We start from the raw sequence: 22,368 nt of genomic DNA, 5'->3' as shown, positions 1-22,368 counted from the left end.
ATCTTGAGTGACCCAGATAGTCTGGTGATCCTCCATTTTGGTTACCTTATGTAGTTTCAGACAACCCAGCTCCTTGCTTCCGGAGTCTGTATCACTTCCCTGTTCATCTGAACTACTGTCCATCACCTTATGTACCTTTTTGTACTTCTCCTGTGGAGATTTCCTGCTGTTGGTTTTCTTCCCTGACCTGCAGACTCTTGCTATGTGTCATGTCTTTCTACACTGTCTGCACACTTGGTCCTTGAACCAACAATCCTTCTGATCGTGTCGTTCTGCCGCAGCGATAACATTTTCCTGCTCCATATGACATTTCATTGGTGCCGTATTCTTGCGGTCTCCATTGTATCTCTGCAGTGCCCCATGTGGCTGCTTTGTGTGATACTGCCATGCTGAAAGCCTTGTCCAGCGTAAGATCCTTTTCTGATAGAAGCCATTTCTGGGTTCCTTCACTTTGAAGCCCACACACAAACTTGTCCCTTAACGTATCTGATAGTCCCGCTTCAAACTGGCAGTGTTTCGATAACTTGCGCAGTTCCGTTAAGTACTCAGCATTACTTTCGTCTTTATGCTGGTTCCTTTTGTGGAACTTAAATCTTTCTGCTATCAGCAGCGGTGTGGGGCTTAAGTGGTCCTGTAGGATTTCTACTATGCTTTCGAAATTCTTCTCCACTGGCTTCTCTGGGGTTATCAGGTTTCGCAGTAAGCCATAAGTTTTTGCACCCATGGAATTTAACAAAACCAGTGCTTTCCTAGCATCTGGCACTTCATTCGCCCTGCAGTACACCTCAATGCGTTCCACATATGCCGCCCAATCTTCGACTTCATTGTCGAACGCCGTGATGCTGCCACTCTTCGCCATCCCTGGGTGTAATTTAACTGTCTAAATGGCGTCTCCCGCGCTCTCCCTTCTTCTCCGCTGGAACAAAATGGCGTCTCCCACGCTCTCTTCTCCCCGTGGATGCGGTTCAGCCCTTGAGCCCTGGCTATGCTCTGCGCGTTCTCCTGTGCGCCTTTCCCGTTGCTCGGTCCTGAACCCGGCTGCTGCTTTACCCTCTCTCTCCTCGTTTTTCCTCGACGCCGCTCGGTTTTTGAACCCCCGGCCGCGCCCTGTGCGCTTCACCCTCCCTCTTACCCCGTCGACGCTGCTCGGCTTTTCTACGCCGTTGGTCGGCTCCCGCCGCCGTTGTCTGGGAAGGGTGTGCGCTGCACCTGTTGCCAGTCTGTTGCTGGATCGTCGTGGCTGGGGAACCAAGCCCGGCTCTCAACAGCCACTCCTGCAATGTTTACTTGCTGCCGGATGACTGGGTGGTTGCTCGTGGTCGACGCCCGTGCTTCTGGCCTCGACTTTCTTCCACCGTCCTCCCGGAGCGACGACTCGACGGGAAATGCAGAGTTGCAGGCAGATTCGAATCAACCTCGTCGCCACTGTTAGATCCGTGATTCTTTAAATAGGATGTTTCCCCAAGAACTACACGGAGGCTGTAACTTAACAATCAACAGGTGTTTACTGGAGTAGGGTAGTCTCAAGACTGGGAGTACAGAGGCAGGCTCGAGGCTTATGTACAGGTGTGGTCACTGCCGGTACTACAGTATACAGGAGCTGTAAAAGTAGTTCTCTCTTAAAGGTACATACACTACAGTCTAGTCTACACACATTGCTAGTGATCATATGCCTGCTTATAGCTGAAGTGATGTCGTCAATAAAGTGGGCAGATTGCCGAATTGTAAGTCAACTACCATAGGGAAACGAGGTGCAACGCATTGCATAAGTATTTCATAATTTCCTTGCATCAATGCTGGTCTGCCTGTTTAATTTTGAGGGGACTGAACCTGTGAAACTGGAGGATTGCTGTTCAAACAGTGTCTGTTTGTTTGTAGCTCTTGGCTGCAATCAGGAACAAGAGAGAGATGGAGCCCTGCATGTATGTGTATGTATAAACGGACACTTCTTAAAATGTTTTTCTTTCAAACGGTAGCACCGTGTATTGGAGAACCATTGCACTGTGCTGCGAGTAGCAGGATGCAATTCATCCCCGCTGCTTTGAGTTCCTATCTTCAGCTGTGCTACACATTGAAATACCAATCAAAGGCCAGATGTGTTCCCCACAAAAGAGAAGGAAAGCTGGGTGCAGAGTCTTCACTGGGCTGCTCTGGCACATCTCCTGATAACAGCAAACATCAGCATTGGCAGTGCCCTGGGAGTAGCCCATCCTCCAAGCCCTTCCAGCTACAGGAAGTGTCTGGCTTTAGCAACCTGAAAGGCAGCAAACAGAAGAAAAATAAAGATGTGTGCTCTCAAAGGAGGGAATGTACCTGAAAAATTATTTTCCAACCTCAACTTGAATTTGAACCTGGGGGAAAAAACAAATAAGGTTACTGAAAATGAAATTCTATGTGAGTATACTCTTTTATACTTGTATCAGCATTTACCTTTTTAAAGGGGTCCATTTAATGTAGTGCAGGTTCAGAGTGCAAAGTTTAGCAGAGTGCTCTGTTAAGTTGCATATATGTCAACTGTCCACTTTTTTTATCCAGGCATCAGCATTTAGGGCTGTTATTTGTGCTGTTGTACTTGTGACGAGATGTCCAGTGGAATCAAACTCTCTGCCCTCTCGCTCCCCCATGCTCCTCCCGTCCAGTAGCCATTGCATCTAACGGACCCGCCCTGCCTTTTCATGTGCTTCCAGCGCAAATGGGCCCGATTGTCACCTCTGTATACTGGAGGTGGGAACTGGGAATTCACTATTACCTTCTGACGATGCAAGAATTCAGAGTCACGTATGGCTCATAAAAATATGAGGTTATATAGGTCCTGGATACATTGCTAACTATAACAGAGAATTTAACCTATTCAGTAAACTGGCTAAATGCTGTTAACGTGTCAGCTATCTAAGGAGTCTAAAAATTAATCTCACCAATTTATATCAACCACTGACACTGATCCCAACTGTAAATTTATAATCAGCTAGCTGTTAATGCTGAATTACTGTGATGTAACTGAATTGCCCTTTTGTAATCTCTTTATTTTGTTAGCTAACATTATCTGTTAATTATTTGCATCGTCTATGTTTAAGTGCTGCTAGCTATGATTCTAAATTAATAAACAATTGTTAGAAACATAGAAAAAAAACATAGAAACATAGAGATAGGAACAGGAGTAGGCCATTCGGCCCTTCGAGCCTGCTCCGCCATTCAATGAGATCATGGCTGATCTTCGTCTGAGATCATAGCTGATCTTACCAGTTCAGTACCCCGTCCCCGCCTTTTCTCCGTAACCCTTAATCCCCTTAGCCTTCAGAAATATATCCAATTCTCTCTTGAAAATATTTATTGAATTAGCCTTCACAGCCCTCTGTGGCAGGGAATTCCACAGGCTCACCACTCTTTGAGTGAAGAAATTCTTCCTCATCTCTGTTTTAAATGATTTGCCCGCTATTTTTAGACTGTGGCCCCTGGTTCTGTGCTCCCCGGCCATTGGAAACATTCTCTCTGAATTCAGCCTGTCCAGGCCTGCCATAATTTTATATGTTTCGATGAGATCCCCTCTCAATCTTCTAAACTCCAGTGAGTACAAGCCCAAACTATTTAATCTCTCTTCGTAGGTCATTCCCGCCATTCCAGGTATCAGCCTGGTGAATCGCCGTTGCACTCTTTCCATGGCAAGAACATCCTTCCGCAGATGGGGCGACCAAAACTGTACACAATACTCCAGATGCGGTCTCACCAGCACCTTGTACAGCTGTAGTAAGGTATCCCTATTCCTATACTCGAACCCCCTTGATATGAAGGCCAACATACCATTTGCCTTCTTAATCGCCTGTTGCACCTGCATGCTCTCCTTCAGTGACTGGTGCACAAGAACACCCAGGTCCCTCTGCACTTCCCCATCTCCCAATCTATTGCCATTTAGATAATAATCTACCCTCCTGTTTTTACCCCCAAAGTGGATAACCTCGCATTTATCCACACTATAGTGCATCTGCCACGTATCCGCCCATTCCCCCAACCTGTCCAAATCGCACTGTAGCCTCCTGACATCCTCATCAGAGCCCACCCCTCCTCCTAGTTTAGTGTCGTCAGCGAATTTGGAAATATTGCATCCAATTCCCTGATCCAGATCATTTACATATATTGTGAACAGCTGGGGTCCCAGGACAGATCCTTGCGGCACCCCGCTGGTCACTGCCTGCCACTCCGAAAACGAGCCGTTTATTCCAACTCTCTGTTTTCTATCCGCCAGCCAGTTCTCTATCCACGTTAATACTTTGCCCCCAATCCCATGAGCCTTAATTTTGCATGATAATCTTTTGTGTGGAACCTTATCGAAGGCTTTCTGGAAGTCAAGGTACACCACATCCACTGGCTCTCCCCCATCTATTTTACCAGTTACTTCCTCAAAAAATTCCAGCAGATTAGTCAAACACGATTTACCCTTTGTAAATCCATGTTGACTCTGTCCGATCCTTTCCCCATTTGTCAAGTGCTCCGCTATTTTATCCTTAATAATGGACTCTAGCATTTTGCCCACAACCGATGTAAGGCTTACTGGTCTATAATTCCCTGCTTTCTCTCTACCCCCCTTTTTAAATATTGGGGTAACATTAGCTACCCTCCAATCCACGGGTACTGTTCCCGAGTCAATGGAGTTCCGGAAGATGATCCTTAGAGCATCTGCTATCTCCAGGGCCACCTCCTTAAGTACCCTAGGATGTAGTTTATCAGGCCCCGGGGATTTGTCGGCCTTCAGTCCCCTCAACTTACCCAACACCATATCCCTAGAGATACTAATTTCTGTCAGCTCCTCCCTCTCATTAGTCCCTATGTTTGCCGATATTCCTGGGAGGTTATTTGTGTCCTCCTTTGTGAATACAGAACCAAAGTATGAGTTTAATTGGTCTGCCATTTCCTTATTCTCCATTATATATTCTCCCGAATCGGACTGCAAGGGACCGACTTGGGATTTTACCAGTCTTTTCCTCCTGATATACCGATAAAAGCTTTTGCAGTCTGTCTTTATGTTTGCTGCAAGTTTACTTTCGTATTCTATTTTCCCCTTCCTGATTAATCCCTTTGTCCTCTTTTGCTGTATCCTGTACTGCCCCCAATCTTCCGGTCTGGTGCTTTTTTTTGCCAGTTGATATGCCCTTTTTTTTGATTTTATGCTGTCCCTAATTTCCCTCGTTATCCACGGTTGAGTCACCTTTTTAGGTTTATTTTTATGCCAAACCGGTATAAACATGTTCTGGAATTCTTCCATTCTATCTTTGAATGCTTGCCATTGTCTATCCACTTTCAATCCCCCCAGAAACACCACCCAATCAATCTTACCCAATTCCCGTCTCATACCCTCGTAATTCCCTTTATTTAAGTTCTGGACCTTAGTCTCTGATTCAATTTCCTCACTCTCCATCTCGACTGAGAGCTCGATCATATTATGATCGCTCTGACCCAAGGGGCCTCGTACAAGAAGATTGCTGATAAGTCCCTTCTCATTGCACAATACCCAGTCTAAAATGGCCTGATCTCGAGTCGGCTCCTCAACATATTGGTCCAGATAACCGTCCCGAAAACATTCCAGGAATTCCTCCTCCTCATGACTTTGCTGTCTGACCTTTGAAAATTGACAAGAAAGGGTAAAATCATTCACTCTGTAGCTTGTGTGTATCCTAATTGGTTGTTGGCAGAATGAAAGCCAATACAATCCGAACTGGTTGATGTGAGACAGTTTGGCCAAATTTGGGCCTCATTCATTCCTACGCATAAACTGGGTAGTAAACCCCAGCAGGTTCCTTGATGTGGAGTTAAGGTTAAGGGTTAGTCTGGTGCCCTTGATGATAAATATTTTTGTCAGGGTATCGATCCTAGTTTTCTTACAACTTTTATTTTAATATTTAACATCTAGTCAGAATTTTTTTTTTAGCTTCAAATGCTGAATCACAGAACACTTCAAAATGTTGAAAAAAAAGTGCCAAAAAACTATTTATAAAAAAAACCCAAAATTTCCTGGATAGGGAGTGGGGCATTTTACGAGTTGCCCCAAAGAAATACATGTTGCATCACCTAAGTTGCCCTTTCAAACATGCCTAAAGCCGCCACTGCAAAAATGTAACTTCTGTGTAATTTAACTTCTTTCCCCTATAATACAACTGTTGAAATATTGGGTATAGCTGCAGCTCAAGTTACGACAAGTTCATGTCTCATTGCACTTTACTTGTTACATGACATACGGAAAGAGGTAGTATGAGGCCGTTGGGTTTCAGTTTTCACAGAAAAGTAACTTGAATTGTGGAAAGTGATCACAAAGCACAAATAAAAATCCCGAAATCTAATGCAACGGTGGTCTTGGTCATAAGCCTTTTATTTAGGGATCTTCCTCAGTTACATGTTGTATTTTGGGTTGTTAGCTTTTTCTGGAGCCATGTCAGCTTTTTATGAAGCTGTCCATCAGCTTTTTTGAGTTTTGTAGGTTGGCGTGTATGATGCTGCCATCTTAATGAAGCAGAGCCAACTTGAGCGCAACCAACTATTGATGTATAAGAATTTTTGAATGCAATCCATGAATTCTGCTGGGGGGAGGAGAGGAGAAGGAGGGAGCCTTTTAATAACTGCATCTTAAGTGTGTGTTTTTTTGTTTAAGGTCTAACATGTCAGGTTTGCACCTAATGAAGGGCAGGGAGGAGCAAAGGCTGGATCTGCACCGGGATTTCACTGTTGCCTCCCCTGCCGAGTTTGTCACTCGGTTTGGGGGGAATCGGGTTATTGAAAAGGTATGCACTACTTCTGCATGTGGTTTGTGAAACAGAATTGTTTGGTCTTGTGTAAAATGTGCTTAAAAGTGGGTTACATAAGAAGCCGCACAAAGTAGGACTAGGTGCATTTCTTTCCCAATTATCCAGGTAGTGAGTGAAGAGGAATATATTTGAGAGAAAGCTTTATTTGAATGCACATCCACAAAAAGGAATGCATACATGCAAGAGAGAACATGAGAATGTAAGAATGAGAAAACACAAGAGAAAATGAGAGAAGATAAGAATTCTTAGGAACAAAGAAAAGTTATAAGGCTCAAAGAGCCTGTCCCATTTTGATAGACTTGCTCCACTTTTCCACCCTTTCATCAGATCCTTTGATTTCTTTCTGGAAACATAACTAGTTGCCTCTTGAACCCATTTATGATATCCTCTACAATAGCCTTCCTCAGTAACTTGTCCATAATCCTATTTGGGTGAAAGTATTCCACCCCAGATCCCTTCATAACTCCCTAATTTTTGACTTGCGTCCCCTAATATTTGAACCCTTTGCCAGTGACCAACTCAGCTCTATCAACTTTGCCAGTTCACTTCATAATCTTGAAAATTGCAATTGGATCCCTTTTGAAAATTACTTTCTTCCAAAAAAAAGTTGCTCAATTTCCTTAAACTTTCTTCAGAACCTAGAAGTACTCATACCCACAATCATTCAAACTCTAACTAGTTTGAGTGAGCATAGCACAGACTAGAGTTTCAACCTTGGTCCTTCCTTGTCCATGTGGTTCAGTATTGCACCATATACCTGCCAAATCATGGGAGAAAATAAAAATGAGTACACTTATCTCCAGAAAAGGTCAGTACAACTTGAGTTCTAAGCTTAATAATTCCCACGATGCATTATACGTTTTGAAGGGGGTAAGAGTATGCACAATTCTTGCCCCATTGACTTGTGCCATTATTCTTTGCCAGGTTCTGATTGCCAACAATGGCATTGCAGCTGTTAAATGTATGCGGTCCATCCGCAGATGGTCCTACGAAATGTTTCGGAACGAGAGAGCGATTCGGTTTGTAGTTATGGTTACTCCTGAAGATCTGAAGGCCAATGCAGGTATGCTCTAGGAATTCTGTGTGCAAAATTTGTATTTTGCTTCTGTTGAATTAAATCTGCTATTACAAAACTGTTACAATTTTAAGACAAGTTCTACAAATTATAAGACCTCATTGCTATGGAATGCTGTTCCTTTAGAGTACATCAAAATGGCAGATCAGTATGTACCAGTATCTGGAGGACCCAACAACAATAATTACGCTAATGTAGAGCTGATTGTGGACATTGCAAAGAGAATTCCAGTGCAGGTAAATTGCAGTATAATTCATTGTACTATTGCAAAAATTTAGAATGACATGGGGAATAACCATGAAACCAGACTTGGAATTTTTGAGATATTAATGATCTTTTGATATTTTTAATTTTGTTAGAATTTTCTCTTTCCTTCAACATGTTCATACTCCCTCTGTCCCAGCCAAATCTATGGAATGTACAAGTTCCCAACTAAGTGCATATGTGTGTGACATATTCCCAGTCCTTTATAAGCCTTTCCTTCTTGCCACTTCATGTTGCAATGTGTTGTTATGCATGTTCTTAATTGCACTATAAGGAGACACTGGGTTGCCCCAGTGTCATCAAACAAAAGTGCCTCTTTTTGAGAGGCACAACTAATATAGAACGTAAACAAAAACAAAGGAAACTTATAAACTTAAATAATATTATTTGCACTATCCACTACGCCCTCCAGTCATGGTATGCTATTGGATCTCCCTTTCCTCTCCTAAGAACATAGGAAGTAAGAGCAGGAGCCGGCCATACGGCCCCTCGAGCCTGCTCAGCCATGATCTTATTGAATGGCGGATCATCGATCTCAACTCCACTTTCCCGCCCAATCTCCATATCCCTTGATTCCCCTAGAGTCCAAAAATCTATCTATCTCAGCCTTGAATATACTCAAAGACTCAGCATTCACAGACCTTTGGGGCAGAGAATTCCAAAGATTTACAACCCTCTGAGTGAAGAAATTCTTCCTCATCTCAGTCTTAAATGGTCTACCCGTTATCCTGAGACTATGCCCCCTAGTTCTAGACTCTCCAGCCAGGGGAAACAACCTCTCGGCATCTACCCTGTCAATCCCCTTCAGAATCTTGTATGTTTCAATGAGATCACCACTCATTCTTCTAAACTCCAGAGAGTATAGGCCCATTCTATACAATCTCTCATCATAGGACAGCCCTCTCCTATTTCTCTGTGTGCTCAGCTATTTCCTGACACATATTTTATGCAACTTGAAAGGGAGTACACGATCTGTTGACTTCACCACAGTTGCCATCTATTGGCCAAAAGGATGTGTGTTGCTATTAGGATCTGCTATCTTTCCTGTTCACCTTCTAGCTTGGCTAACTATGCTGAAACTAGACCAATAAAGAGAGATGGCTTGTCAAATGGAGCTTAGATTTCAGTGGCATACCATCGTAAGAGGAATAATCATTTCAGAATGAACATCCATTACAAAGACAATTTCAAAATAGTTCAAAAATAACTTTTTAGAAATTAAACTTCAGTTAGACATGGACGTGTGGCATAAGTTGATTGGAGAGAGGATCGCATTTTAGGAATTATGATGGACTGTGCTGTACTAAAAACAGATAAGACCAGAGGAGGAGTCTAACCAAAAGAAGCAAAGGAAAAAGTGGGCACCAGGGAAGGAGCACAAGAAAGGCCATTTCCTGATGTATGTGTTTATCAGTCACTAATGTGAAGCCTGAATCCTCACGAGCATAACCGGATTAGAACAATGTTTTCATTGGAAATTCCCACTTACATTTGAGATGCGCTAACTTATAGTCTCTTTAAACATATTACCATTTAAAAAAAACGATCATTATCTAAGTGCTATATCTCAAACATATGTATGAAATTGGCATTCTCATGTTCTTCTAGGCAGTGTGGGCTGGCTGGGGACATGCCTCGGAGAACCCCAAACTTCCACAGCTCCTTCAGAAACACAACATTGCATTTCTTGGTAAGATTTTTTCGATAAAGAACCACAGAATTGAGAAGTCATCTGATCCCATGCTGGGGTCAACCCTCCGAGAATCCAAAGTTTCCTTAGTAATCTATTGGCCGGGAATTTCCTGGAATGGCGCAAACTGCGATTTACGCGGTAAAAAGGGTGAGATGAAGCATGGTAGGAGGAGGGTCGCGTGGAGCATAAACACTGGCATAGACCTGTTGGGGCAAATGGTCTGTTTCTGTGCTGTAAATTCTACATAATTCTATGTAAATTACTCTATTTCGTGCCCCAATCTTCCCGTTGCAAGTTTACTCAAATTTCCTGGAAAAGCAATTTCAAAACGCCGCAGTGAGCATAGGTGAATCAGGGGCCTCTGAAGTGACGCAACCAGCGTCTTACCCCAACTGCATTAATAAACTATGACACAAATCGTGCCATTTATGTAGAAAAGGACTTATGAAATATACTGAGCAGCCTGCTGATGGCGCTGTCCAGGGAGAGTATAAATACTCGGGCACGGGCCCAGCTTGCTCAGGGACATTTTGTAAACAGGAACTAGTGAAGGATAACTAGACTTCCATGTTGTGAAACGGTTGATTAAAGCCTTGTTTAATACCCTGACCAAGTGCCTAGTAGTTTTCTTGTGTCAAACTAATTAAGCAGATCAGTATTGGCACGACCTGAGTCATACAATTCTGAATTTTAAATCCTTTCACTATACTAAATTTGATCACTTACAGAACATTGTTTGAGTTACAGACACTCAGTGGCTGTATTTCATTTTCAAGAACTTTAAGTTACAGATTAAAAAAAAAAAATCATTGATTTAGAAGATGGCATTAGTAATTTAAGATACCGAAAAAAGCCTCCGATTAAACAAATGGGGGTCAAAATTGGTCCTCGATTCAGCTGTTTCTCGGGCGCATAACGGGGGTAAATAGGTCCCATTTTGCAGGGTGCCTGTAATACATCCAATGCCATAGTGCCATGGGCGATATTCTGGTGGCTGCCTTAAATAGGCATTAGGCTCCTTGCACATCCTAATAAGAGGCATAATGCCTATTTTAGAACTTCTTTTCAAAATTGGTCAGAAACTGGGCAGGGCATGCGTTGGGCATGCTCCGCTCAGGTTTTTCCCGCTCCCTCTGCAGCCTAACCAGTGTTTATTAAAGGAACTGCTGGAGGCCGTCAACATAAAAGGTAAGTTTATTTTCTTTTTAACTTAACTTAATGTGGAGCCAGGAGGAACAGGACTACTCCTTCTGGCTCCACAGAACTGCTGCAGGCTAATACCGGCCCACACTCGTCCACTCCAATTCTCCCCCCCCCCCCCACCCACGACCTTCCTAAGGGCTGTAAAACAAACCCAATGCCATAGATGCATCATTCCAATGGCGCAAGTCTTCAGGAATTTCTGGGCCCATTATGATTCTAGGTAAGGCTAGATAACAAGTTTTTCTCAACTATTTTTTATGTGAAGGGGCCCAAAGGCTGAGTGAAATTTGTGCTTTTTTGCTTTTAAAAATCTAACGTGATCACCTCCTACAGGAGATTAAACATATTGAAGTAAATCAGTCTTGTTGTGCTGAGGTGTTGGAAGGATTGGAGTCGCTAGATTAATTAACCTTTTATCGATATGTTTGTATTATTTATAAATGAACATAAAGTCATTATATTCAGTAAGGACTCCATTCTGTTTTCTCACTTTGGTCTCCATTTGTTTTTGTGTATTTTTCTTTTGTAGGTCCTTCAAGCGAGGCTATGTGGGCATTAGGAGATAAAGTAGCCTCCACCATTGTAGCACAGACCGCAGGGATCCCAACATTGCCTTGGAGTGGACAAGGTAAGGGGACGGAGTCCTGTATATGGTGTCATGGTGACCCCTGTGCGCTGGTAGAAGCAGGAGTTAATGAAAGGAAGATTTGTGTTGTGCAGCTATTGTTCCCTTTTGTAACAGCTCTTCACATTTAATAAATATTTTAATATTATTGTAAGTTTTCATAGAGTGGATCAAAATTGGCAAGATAATTTTAAGGAAGATTTCTGACTAGGTTGACTGACAGTTGTGGCCATTATTAAAAAAACCATTGCATTATTTAAAGGAGAAAGTTAGCTCAGGCAATAGTACTTTGTGCTCAAATCCATTAGAGACATGCCATTCCAGGTCTCTAGTGAAGCCTTTCATTTTAATGGGATCTAAACTTCGGCTTGGGAGGTCATTCAGAACTGCTGACCATCAGGAAAATGGGCTACCAGCTGAGTGTGTAGCAGTTTGAGGACTGGTGGACTGCGAGCTTCCGTACTTCAGCATGAGCTGTTGGTGGCAGGAGAGGAAGGAGAGTGTAAAGAATTGGAGTGAGTCAATAAATAAAAAAAGAAACAACAATTGTCCCCCCTCCCCCTCAGTTGAGTTTTCATTGAAGAGTGGGCCTCTGGCAGTGTAGCTCTGAAGCTGGTTGCAAGTAGATGGGCCTGACATGATTCTGCCTCTCTATTGTGTGTTTTTTAAATTGCCTCCAAGTAGGGAATTACCAATGTTTGCACTGCGCCTTCTCAAAGCAACCCAGCTGAAACTGGTAATTCAGTAAAAAGATTAGTGCTTTGATCTATACCCTGCTGCTCTGAGGCAGTAATGTTCTGACTTTCTTTTATTTTCTCATTGCTACAATATATTATTGCTTGTTGGCTTTTGCCCCATCCTCTCCTGAAAGCGCTGACTCATACTAGCGTATGGTTCCATGCCACCACCTGTCCTTCAATACCTTGCCCAAGTGTTAGTGAGCTTAGGCAGGGACTGTCAGCAGGGTGCACACAGCCAAGGATGATCCTGTCCTCATTTGATGTACACATGTGCAAGTCTACCCAAGGTACAGGGCTAAGACGATACTTAGGCTAGTTCAGGTATCATAAGTGAATAGAGGGACTACCTTCTCCAGAAAGCAGGGAGTTGAGAGCAGGAAAGTATGAAGTGAAATGTCTTTTTAAAACTCACTTGTTTGTTACTTCACTTCTGAGTCCTGAGAGCCCATTATACTGCAATACGCATGCATTTTCCCACAAGATCACTGGGTAGTGATCAGGACCGTGGCTGAATTTTCTTCCTCTCCCTAGCTCCGAGGTTACTGACTTCTGAGATCAGCCAACTCGACCATCAGAGCAGGGATTGAACTTGAGATTTCTGGTCTGATAGCTCCGTTCCACACTGGACAGTGCATTTACTCTATTAACGGAACCACTGTGCAACCCCTCCTTCTCAGCTTTAAGATAAATAAGACACTGTCATCTGCTTTGTAAAAGTTCACCTTGCAACAAATTTTTACTTTATGCAGAGAAAACATAACTCCGTGATTAACATGCAAAACCTGACAGCCAGACTCTCAATTCAAACCTTTCCTGGTCTTGAGCCCAGTTGAAATTCCCTGTTGCTACTGTAGCAACTTGTTTTAAAGGGGTGTTTTGAAATATAGGGGTGTTTTGAAATATAAAGCTCAATAACCAATTGAAAAGAAGAAAATTTCTCTCCAGAGCAACTAATTAGCTTTGTTATATATTTTGTACAGGGCAGGTAGAGTTTAATCATAATCTGTTTCTTTTGGTCAGTGTGCTTGATGTATGATGGCCACCATTATGAAAGATCAACTTGGCTCCATCAATGGCCTAGTGTTTAAATCCTTGAGGTGTTTCCTCTGCCCACCTGGGGCTCTACTACCATGTCGGAGCTCAGAGTAGAGCGCTTGTTTTGGGAGTCTCTTATCTGGCATGTGGACGATGTGACCCGTCTATCGGAGCTGATCGAGCGTGGTCAAAGCTTCGATGTTGGCCTGAGTGACAACGCTGACTTTGGTGTGCCTATCCTGCAGATGGATTTGCAGGATCTTGCGGAGGCAGTGTTGGTGGTACCTCTCTAGTGCTTTGAGGTGCCTGCTGTACATGGCCCATGTCTCTGAGGCATACAGGAGGGCAGGTATCACTGCTGCTCTGTAGACCATGAGCTTAGTGCCGGGTTTGAGGTCCTGGTCTTCAAACACACTCTTTCTCAGGTGACCGAAGGCTGTACTGGCACACTGAAGACAATGTTGGACTTCATCTGCCCTTGTTGACATTAGGCTCCTGAGGTATGGAAAGTGGTCCACGTTGTGCAAGGCCTTGTCGTGGATTTTGATAATCGGGGGGCAGTACTGTATGGCGGGGGCAGGTTGGTAGCGGACCTTTGTCTTACGGATGTTTAGTGTAAGGCCCATGCTCTAGTACGCTTCGGTGAAGGTGTTGACGATGGCTTGGAGTTCGACCTCCGAGTGAGCACAGACGCAAGTGTCGCCTGCGTACTGTAATTTGAAAAAGTGCAACATCCCCACTGACACCTGGGAACCCCTGGCCCAAGGCCGCACAAAGTGGAGGAGAAGCATCCAGGAAGGCGCCAAGCACCTCGAGTCTCTTCGCCGGGAGCAAGCGGAAGACGAGCGCACATCAACCCAAGCACCCCACCCATCGTTTGCCCCACCTGTGACAGAGACTGTAGGTCCTGCATTGGACTCATCAGTCACCTGCGAACTCATTTTTAATGTGGAAACAAGTCACCCTCGGTTCCGAGAGACTGCCTAAGAGAGAGAGAGTGTGAGTGTTTAAATGCATCAGTGAACCATATACAGGAAACTCTTTATTATCTGGCACCAACGGGACCGGCGTGGTGCTGGTTTATCAAAGTCCGGATTACAGAGGTATAGTTAAAAGGTACGAGAGCTCCGTACACAGCAACAAATCCAGGCTTCCCTGTTGCTTAGCAACATGTGCAGGAACTCCGGCCACAGACCAAGTGTCCCTGTTGCTTAGCAACAAGTGCACGAACCCCAGTTACACAGCCACAGATCCAGGAACTGCCACTAATATGAAGTAAAACTTACCTGAACCTACTCCTGAATTTAGAGCACTCTAATTGGTTCAACATCACTGCTTGAGGAGAGGAGAAAATCAGCCCGCTTTCCCATTTCTGACTGCTGTTTAGTGAACTCTGCTGGATAGCACACATTCTAGGTGCTTGATGAAGACAGAATTGAGCTTGATTTGTTCTGCTCCCAATGGGATAATACCCTGCCTTATTTCATTGTCTAGGTTCAGAGACAAACAATGGTCTTTAGGGCAAAATACAGGGGCCTAGAAATTCGAGCACACCCATTTCTCAGCACGCGGGGGGTTGGGGTGGGGGGGGACCTATTCCTGCACCTGAATGATGAGGCCAGAGGCGCACCTGATACGGAGCCTCGGCTGCATATAGACTTAGTTTTCTTGAGTGCACCCAGCGCCGGCTGCCCCAGGGCACACCAATCTTGCAGAGGGAGTTTCAAACGGGCGTTAGGCCCGTTACGTGCATGTGCAAAAGGCTTAATGCCTGTTTCAGGCATGGGCACTGCACACTGATTTTCTGGCCTTTACCAATATGGTGTGCGGCGCACTTCCATTACATAATGAATGTGCGCTTCCTGCCTGCCATATTGGAGGCTGTTTAGCACCCGAAAAGCAGGTGCTGTTTGGACAAATTTCTAGACCAGGTGGTTCACTGGTACCCATGGAACCATTAGTCACAACCTTCAGGAGAGATGGGGAAACATTGAGAGAAACAATTGCAACAAAATCACTGCAAGTTTAAATGATCTACATTGCTAACTCTTATTATTCTGGTTTTGTTTTTCGCTGCATTTGACGTGTGGACCAATGCCTCCAGACTTGACTGACAGGATCTCTCTCTTGCTTATTTGCATAGGGGTTAAATATGTTGTGTCCTGCCATAATTTAGGTCTGATTCTTGAATGGACAGAGGAAGATCAGAGACTGAAGAGGGTTGTCAGTGTCCCTAAGGAAGTGTACCTGAGCGGCTGTGTACGAGATGCCACTGAAGGTTTGGAGGTAGGAACTATTGTACCTGTGACAAAAACAAATAAAGCTAAGAATTGCTGCTGGTTGGTTGTGGAATATAAGTCAATGCTTGTGCTTCATGTGTGAATTCCTAATCTCCAATGGCTTCAGTTCTAGGAAAGCACTTTGCCATAAGGGACAGGGGAAGGAAGAAATCGAAGAGTGGCACGTGTGAGCAACTGATAAAAGCAGTTTTGGAACAAAGTCTACCCGCTCTATTGGGGTAATGGTGTCTGGCATGGGAGGTAGTGCAAGTCTTTGGAAAATGCTGAATTGGCTGATAATTCATGTGGTGTAATGCTACATTCCCATTGGAGTCTCGGGTTCGAATAACTGCCCTTTTTGATGGAGGACTGCGTGGCAGGATCTACAACTGTAATTGTATTTTTGTTTTTTACTACTTGTTACCTAGGTGCAACATCAAGTGCTCTTATCACAGCTCAAGTGTAGAATGCATTAGATACAGAACAAAGCTCCTTCTATTCTGCCCCAGCAGCATGCTTTAGTCTTTGCGTGTTAATGGATATTGTGTGTTTTCAATTTTTACAGACGAGATTTTGTTTCTACTTTTAATCTTGAAATATGCTGCGGGGGCGGGAGGGGGGAGGGAAGGAGAGGAGCTGGGAGTAAACCATTGCCCATGAAAAAATGTACACAAAACGTCTGTTTCTTGCACATTCACAAAACTAAAAGCATGCTCCATAGGGAGACTTTCTGGTCACTAAGAACTGTAGCACAGGAATGGACCAACTAATAAACAAAAAAAAAACACATTTGTTAAATGCCCCAGGATTGCTCACAGCAGTGTTTAGAAGATTAATCTTCAATTCCTGGAGTCTCCAGGGTAATCCTGGAGGATTGAGATCCCCAGTGCAGCTACATTCCCTTTAAGTTTCATAATAAGACTCTTGTGTGGCACCTTATCAATGTCATTTTGATAAAAATAATCTTCCACCACATTCCTTTTGTCTATACACTGTAATATCCTGAAAAAATGCAATTAAATTAATCGAACACAACATGCCCTTTATAAATCTGTACTTTCCTGTCCCTGATTAGCCCATGTCTTGCTAATTGTTTACTAATTTCATCCCATAGTGTAGACTCAGGAGCCTGGATTTTAACTAGGAGTGGAATGCGATAGACATGGACTGGGTTGGGAGGGAACGAGGGAACCCCCCCCACCCCCCCCCCCACCCAAATGAAGTCATCGGGGGGAGCCCCGAGCAATTTTAACGCCTGGGTTTCATTACCATTTGAGTGACGGGCAGCCCTCCCGCTCAGGTCAGAAATCGGGCAGCCCTCCCACCCACTGCACAGGCAATTTCTGGCACGACTCCCGAGGCCTATTTAAAGCAGGATGCACCTCATAAACAGAGGTTATATCCCCTGCTTGGACTTTTCATTGCTTTCACCTTGAACACAACAATGAGCAGAAGTTTGACCCTCACTTTTCTAACCTGGAGGTCTTAGTGGACAAAGTGAGGAGAAGGAGGGAGATACTCTTCCCCTGGAGTTGTAGGAGCATCCCCAAGGCCATTGTCAAGCAGACCTGCAGAGAGGTGGCTGATGGGGTCAGTGTCTAGAGCATCACCCCCAGAATATGGCTTCAATGTAGGAAAAGATTCAATTGCCTCATAAGAGCTGCAAGGGTGAGTACAGCTCTTCACCTTTCCACCTCTTATCGGCACCTCAACATTCCTTTCACCCTTTCCTCCACCATTCTCAACTATTCTCTCCCTCCATCAAATCCTTCAACATACAATACAAGGGCGCACTGTAATAGACTCATAGATTTATACAGCACAGAAAGAGGCCCTTCGGCCCATCGTGTCCGCACCGGCCATCAAGCCCTGTCTATTCTAATCCCATTTTCCAGCACTTGGTCCGTAGCCTTGTATGCTATGGCATTTCAAGTGCTCATCTAAAGGCTTCTTGAATGTTGAGGGTTCCTGCCTCTACCACCCTTTCAGACAGTGAGTTCCAGATTCCAACCGCCCTCTGGGTGAAAATGTTTTTCCTCAAATCCCCTCTAAACCTCCTGCCCCTTACCTTGAAACTATGCCCCCTGGTTATTGACCCCTCTACTAAGGGGGGAAAAGTTCCTTTCTATCTATGCCCCTCATAATTTTGTACACCTCAATCAGGTCCCCCCTCAGCCTTCTCTGCTCTAAGGAAAACAACCCCAGCCTGTCCAGTCTCCCTTCATAGCTGAAGCGCTCCAGCCCAGGGAACATCCTGGTGAATCTCCTCTGCACCCTCTCCAATGCAATCACATCCCTCCTATAGTGTGGCGACCAGAACTGCACACTGTATTCCAGCTGTGGCCTAACTAGCGTTTTGTACAGCTCCTTCATAACCTCCCTGCTCTTATATTCTATGCCTCGGCTAATACTTGTCCTCCTCATTCCAAACTTCTCTGCCTTGGAGAAGCAGTCATTCACCTTGGTGGACCGAATCGACGGGTTTTGACAGTCACTCGTTTTCTGCAGTCTACTCTCCTGCAGATCAGGGGAAGTGATGAGCCCCAGCACCACGGGAGTGCTGCTGACGCGATGAGAACAGTACGTGTTAGCCTCTCTGGATGGCCGCACGTCTGCTGCTTCCCCACCCCCGAAACCAATACCCACTATGGGTCCAGCGTTAGCGGAGTCAGACTGCCCTGGCAGCAGCAGAGGTGCAGCTGTCTACAGCCAGGCAGTCACGGGCTTGGGCCAGAAGTCACTGGCCACAATCATCTCAAGGGTCTCAGCATGAGGAACAGCTTTCCACCAACTCTGCTGAGGTCACTAGGGGAGCACCTCACAGGAATAGTAGGGTTAGTACATTTTCTTTAAACAAAAGCACAATGTGTTTATCACGGGTGACAAATTATTGGAAGGCAGTTATTATGTTTGCCATTAAATTAATCATTGTTATCATATTCTGCAGTTTTGTTTAATAACAGCTTCTGAGTCAGCTTCTGAGTCTGCCTGATTAGTATGTCATGATATAGAAGGGGTTTGAATGTTCTTTAATGCACAATGAAGGGGTCGGTGAAGGAGGTATCAAGCACTGTTAAATAGAGGGGCTCTGTGAATTTTTTCAGGGCAGGAGGATGAGCAGGTCAGTGGAATTACTGAGCAATGAGCTGGTCCCCTTCCATCTCTTACTGCAAGGCATTGAGGTGGCCCTCCTTCTGCTTCCTTGCCCTCTCCCTGGTCTCCATTGTCTGATGAGGACTGCTACTGCTGCTCTGCTTCCTCCAAATACAGGCCCCTCCGTGAGTTTGTACAATATGCAGCACAAAACCATGATCCGGGAGAGGCTTAACTGGGCATATTGTATGGAGCCCCCAGATCTGTTGAGACATCTGCTTCAGCATCCCTATGGTGTGCTCAATAATGATCCTGGTAGTCCCCTGGCTTTGTTTGTTCCTGTGTTGCTCCGGTATAGTGGGGTTGCAGAGGGGTGCCATAATCTGAAAGGAATATCCCTTAACCCCCACAGCAGCCTTCCTGCGACTTTCCTGGGAGGGTCAAATGTTGGGGGGGTGGGGGGAGGATGGTAGATTGTCTTGAGTATTGTGGCAGCTGCCTGGGTACCTTGCAGACATTTGCATGATCCTGTTTGTGTGAGCGAGCACTAACTGCACATTGATGGAGTGGTAGCCTTTTCTATTGATGAATGTTGCTGGCTGGTGTTGTGGTGTAACATTTGCATATTGAATTATCATTGGCCCGCAGGCATCTGTAAGGAACACCTATTATATTCACATGTGATCACATGCTGAGTTGTCATTGGCCTGCAGGCATCCATAAGGGGCCCTGACTCTATCTTGTCCGCACTGATGCTATATGAGAAAGTTCACAGGCCTATTGCTTCATAAAAGAGTTTAAACTGTAATACTCCGTTGTCCTGCAATTTATTATTTTTGTACAAAGTGTGCAAAACAAGACATGGTGTCAGAACAGGGATTGAAAATGGACATCGTTGGAGCTCCCTTACCCCGAATGAATTGGGAATCTTTGAACTTACCTAGAGAATGGAGCAAGTTCAAGCAACACGTGGAGTTGATGTTCTCGGGTCCACTGAAAAGCAAAGGGGAAGAAGAAAGATGCAGCTACCTACTCCTGTGGATCGGAGAAAAAGGGAGAGACATTTTTAACACATGGTTCCTCACCGTGGATGAAGCAAAGGTACTGAAAAGTTATTTTGATCGTTTTGAATCATATGTGATGCCCAAGACAAATACGATATTCGCTAGGTACAAGTTTCAGGAGAAAGTACAAGGAGCTAGTGAGTCGTTTGAACAGTTCGTGACTGAGTTGAAACTGCTGGTAAAAGACTGAATATGCAGAAGATAAAGATGAGATGGTCAGAGACCGCATCGTGTTTGGAATACATTCAGCTGAAGTGAGAGAGAAACTTTTGAATGTTGGGTCTGGGCTAACGCTGGACAAAGCTATGGACATAGCTAGATCGCACGAGATAGCCCAAGCACCGTTGAAAACCATAACCGGCGCCACGAGCAGCTCGAGTGAACAGACAGTGCACGCAGTTAATAGACACACACCAAAGAACACCGCCCAGAGAGCGTGTTTCAGAACAGAGTCCTAAAAATGAGCGACACAGACATAAAACGCTTCAAAAACTGTGGATACTGTGGAAACAAGATGCATGGAGAAAAGGAGCATTGCCCTGCCAAAGGAAGACAATGTGCTAAATGGAACCACTTTGCTAAAGCCTGCAGGACTGTTTTCGGAAAAGCAGTACACAGTGAGTGACAGCCAAATGCCAGATAGAGAGCCAAATGCAGAGGAACTGTTTATTGATTCTGTGTCACAGAAAAAACAGATTTCAGAGACTGAGCAAGCCTATGCCGATATTGAGATAGGAAAACAGGGCACAGAGCTTAGGTTTAAACTAGACACTGGAACTCAGGTTAATTGTAATTCCTGAGTGAGTAGCACAGCTTGAAGGATGAGTGTGAGCTACAGCCCACCTCATGCAGACTGACCAGCTATGGGGGTGAGCAGCTCATTGTAAAAGGCACATGCATGATGAAATGCAAGTACAAAGAAAGCGACATGATGTTGGACTTTTACATTGACACTCAAGCACCTCCAGTGCTAGGTCTAAAGGTAGTTTAGACATGGACCTCGTCAAGCTAGTGCTATCATTGACAGCACCAGTTGAGAAGCAGACAGTCATGGAGGAGTTTGCTGATGTTTTCAAAGGAATCGGACTATTCCCAGGTGAATGCACTATTCACCTTGACCCAGCAGGAACCCCTGTGGTTTGCCCACCAAGAAGGATACCCCTTGCTCTACGTAGTCACCTGAAGGAGGAGCTGCAGAGAATGGAGAATACAGAAATCATCGTCTGGGAAACCGAACCGACAGAGTGGGTCAACGCGTTAGTAGTGGTTGAGAAACCACATACAGGCAAGCTCAGAGTCTGTCTCGAACCCAGAGATTTGAACAAGGCTATCAAACGCCCTCATTACCCTCTACCAATGCTAGATGACATCACACCCAAGCTAGTGGGAGCACGTTACTTCAGTGTAATGGACGCACGATCAGGATACTGGACTATCAAGCTCACGGAAGAGTCATCTAAGCTAACAACATTCAACACACCATTTGGACGCTACCGATTTCTGCGTTTACCATTTGGTCTTCTCAGCTCAGGATGAATTCCAGCGGAAGATCGACAATCTAGGAAGGCCTCGATGGAGTAGTCGCAATCGTAGACGACATCCTCATCTATGGCAGGAATAGAGAGGAACATGACCGGAACTTCCGTGCGATGCTACAAAGATCACGGGAGAAAGGTATCCGGCTCAACCCCAAGAAAAGCATAATCGGATCCACCGAGATCAGTTATTTCGGGCATCGCCTCTCAACTGATGACATTAAGCCGGATCCAGAGAAAATCTCCGCCATCAAGAAGATGGAGCCGCCGAAGAACCGCGCCGAGCTAGAGACAGTACTAGGCATGGTTAACTACTTAGCCAAGCTTGCCCCGAGCCTCTCCGAAATCAATGCACCCATGCGTCAGTTGCTCAAACAATCCAATGAGTTCCTGTGGGACAAACATGACGCAGCATTTCAGAAAATGAAAGACCTGAGAACCAGGACCAGTTCTTGCCTACTTCGACCCCAACAAAGAGCTCAGACTACAAGTGGACGTGTCAAAGTACGGACTAAGTGCAGTATTACTGCAAGAAGGAAAGCCCATCGGCTACGCTTCCAGATCTCTCAGACAGTGAAATCAACTATGCTCAAATCGAGAGAGCTATATGCAATTCTGTTTGGATGTAAGCGTTTCCACCAGTACGTCTATGGCCAACAAGTCATTGTGGAATCCGACCACAAGCCCCTCGAGTCAATCATGAGGAAACCACTAGCCGCAGCCCCACCAAGGCTACAGAGAATGATCCTTCAGCTACAGAAATCCAACTTCACAATCCTTCACCGTCCAGGCAAAGACATTCCTGTCGCAGACACGCTCTCCAGAAAGTCTCTTAGCTACCAGGATAGGAGCCTCAGTGAAGGCATGGATGTGCAGGTGCACATGGTGTACAACAGCTTACCTGTGTGACTCAAAACTGAAGGAGATCTGAGCAGGAACAGAGAAAGATGCACAACTCACACTGCTGAGCA

At 44.8% G+C, this 22,368-nt stretch overlaps 1 protein-coding gene across 2 annotated transcripts in view; it reads left to right on the top strand.

Annotated features, from left to right (window-relative positions):
- Positions 1 to 22,368, top strand: part of acacb (acetyl-CoA carboxylase beta) — a 147,549-nt gene that overhangs the window by 16,178 nt on the left and 109,003 nt on the right. For both annotated transcript variants that reach the window (XM_085961310.1, XM_085961309.1), the window contains exons 2-7: positions 6,638 to 6,767; positions 7,716 to 7,854; positions 7,993 to 8,102; positions 9,739 to 9,820; positions 11,556 to 11,654; positions 15,603 to 15,712. In XM_085961310.1, coding sequence (XP_085817436.1) covers positions 6,638 to 6,767; positions 7,716 to 7,854; positions 7,993 to 8,102; positions 9,739 to 9,820; positions 11,556 to 11,654; positions 15,603 to 15,712 — 670 coding nt within the window. The remainder of the gene's footprint in view (positions 1 to 6,637; positions 6,768 to 7,715; positions 7,855 to 7,992; positions 8,103 to 9,738; positions 9,821 to 11,555; positions 11,655 to 15,602; positions 15,713 to 22,368) is intronic.

This window comes from Somniosus microcephalus, chromosome 19, assembly GCF_052327205.1.
Source record: "Somniosus microcephalus isolate GS21.2 chromosome 19, FLI_Smic_1.0, whole genome shotgun sequence".
Lineage (NCBI taxonomy): Eukaryota > Metazoa > Chordata > Chondrichthyes > Squaliformes > Somniosidae > Somniosus > Somniosus microcephalus.
This window is presented reverse-complemented; position numbering and strand designations above follow the sequence as displayed.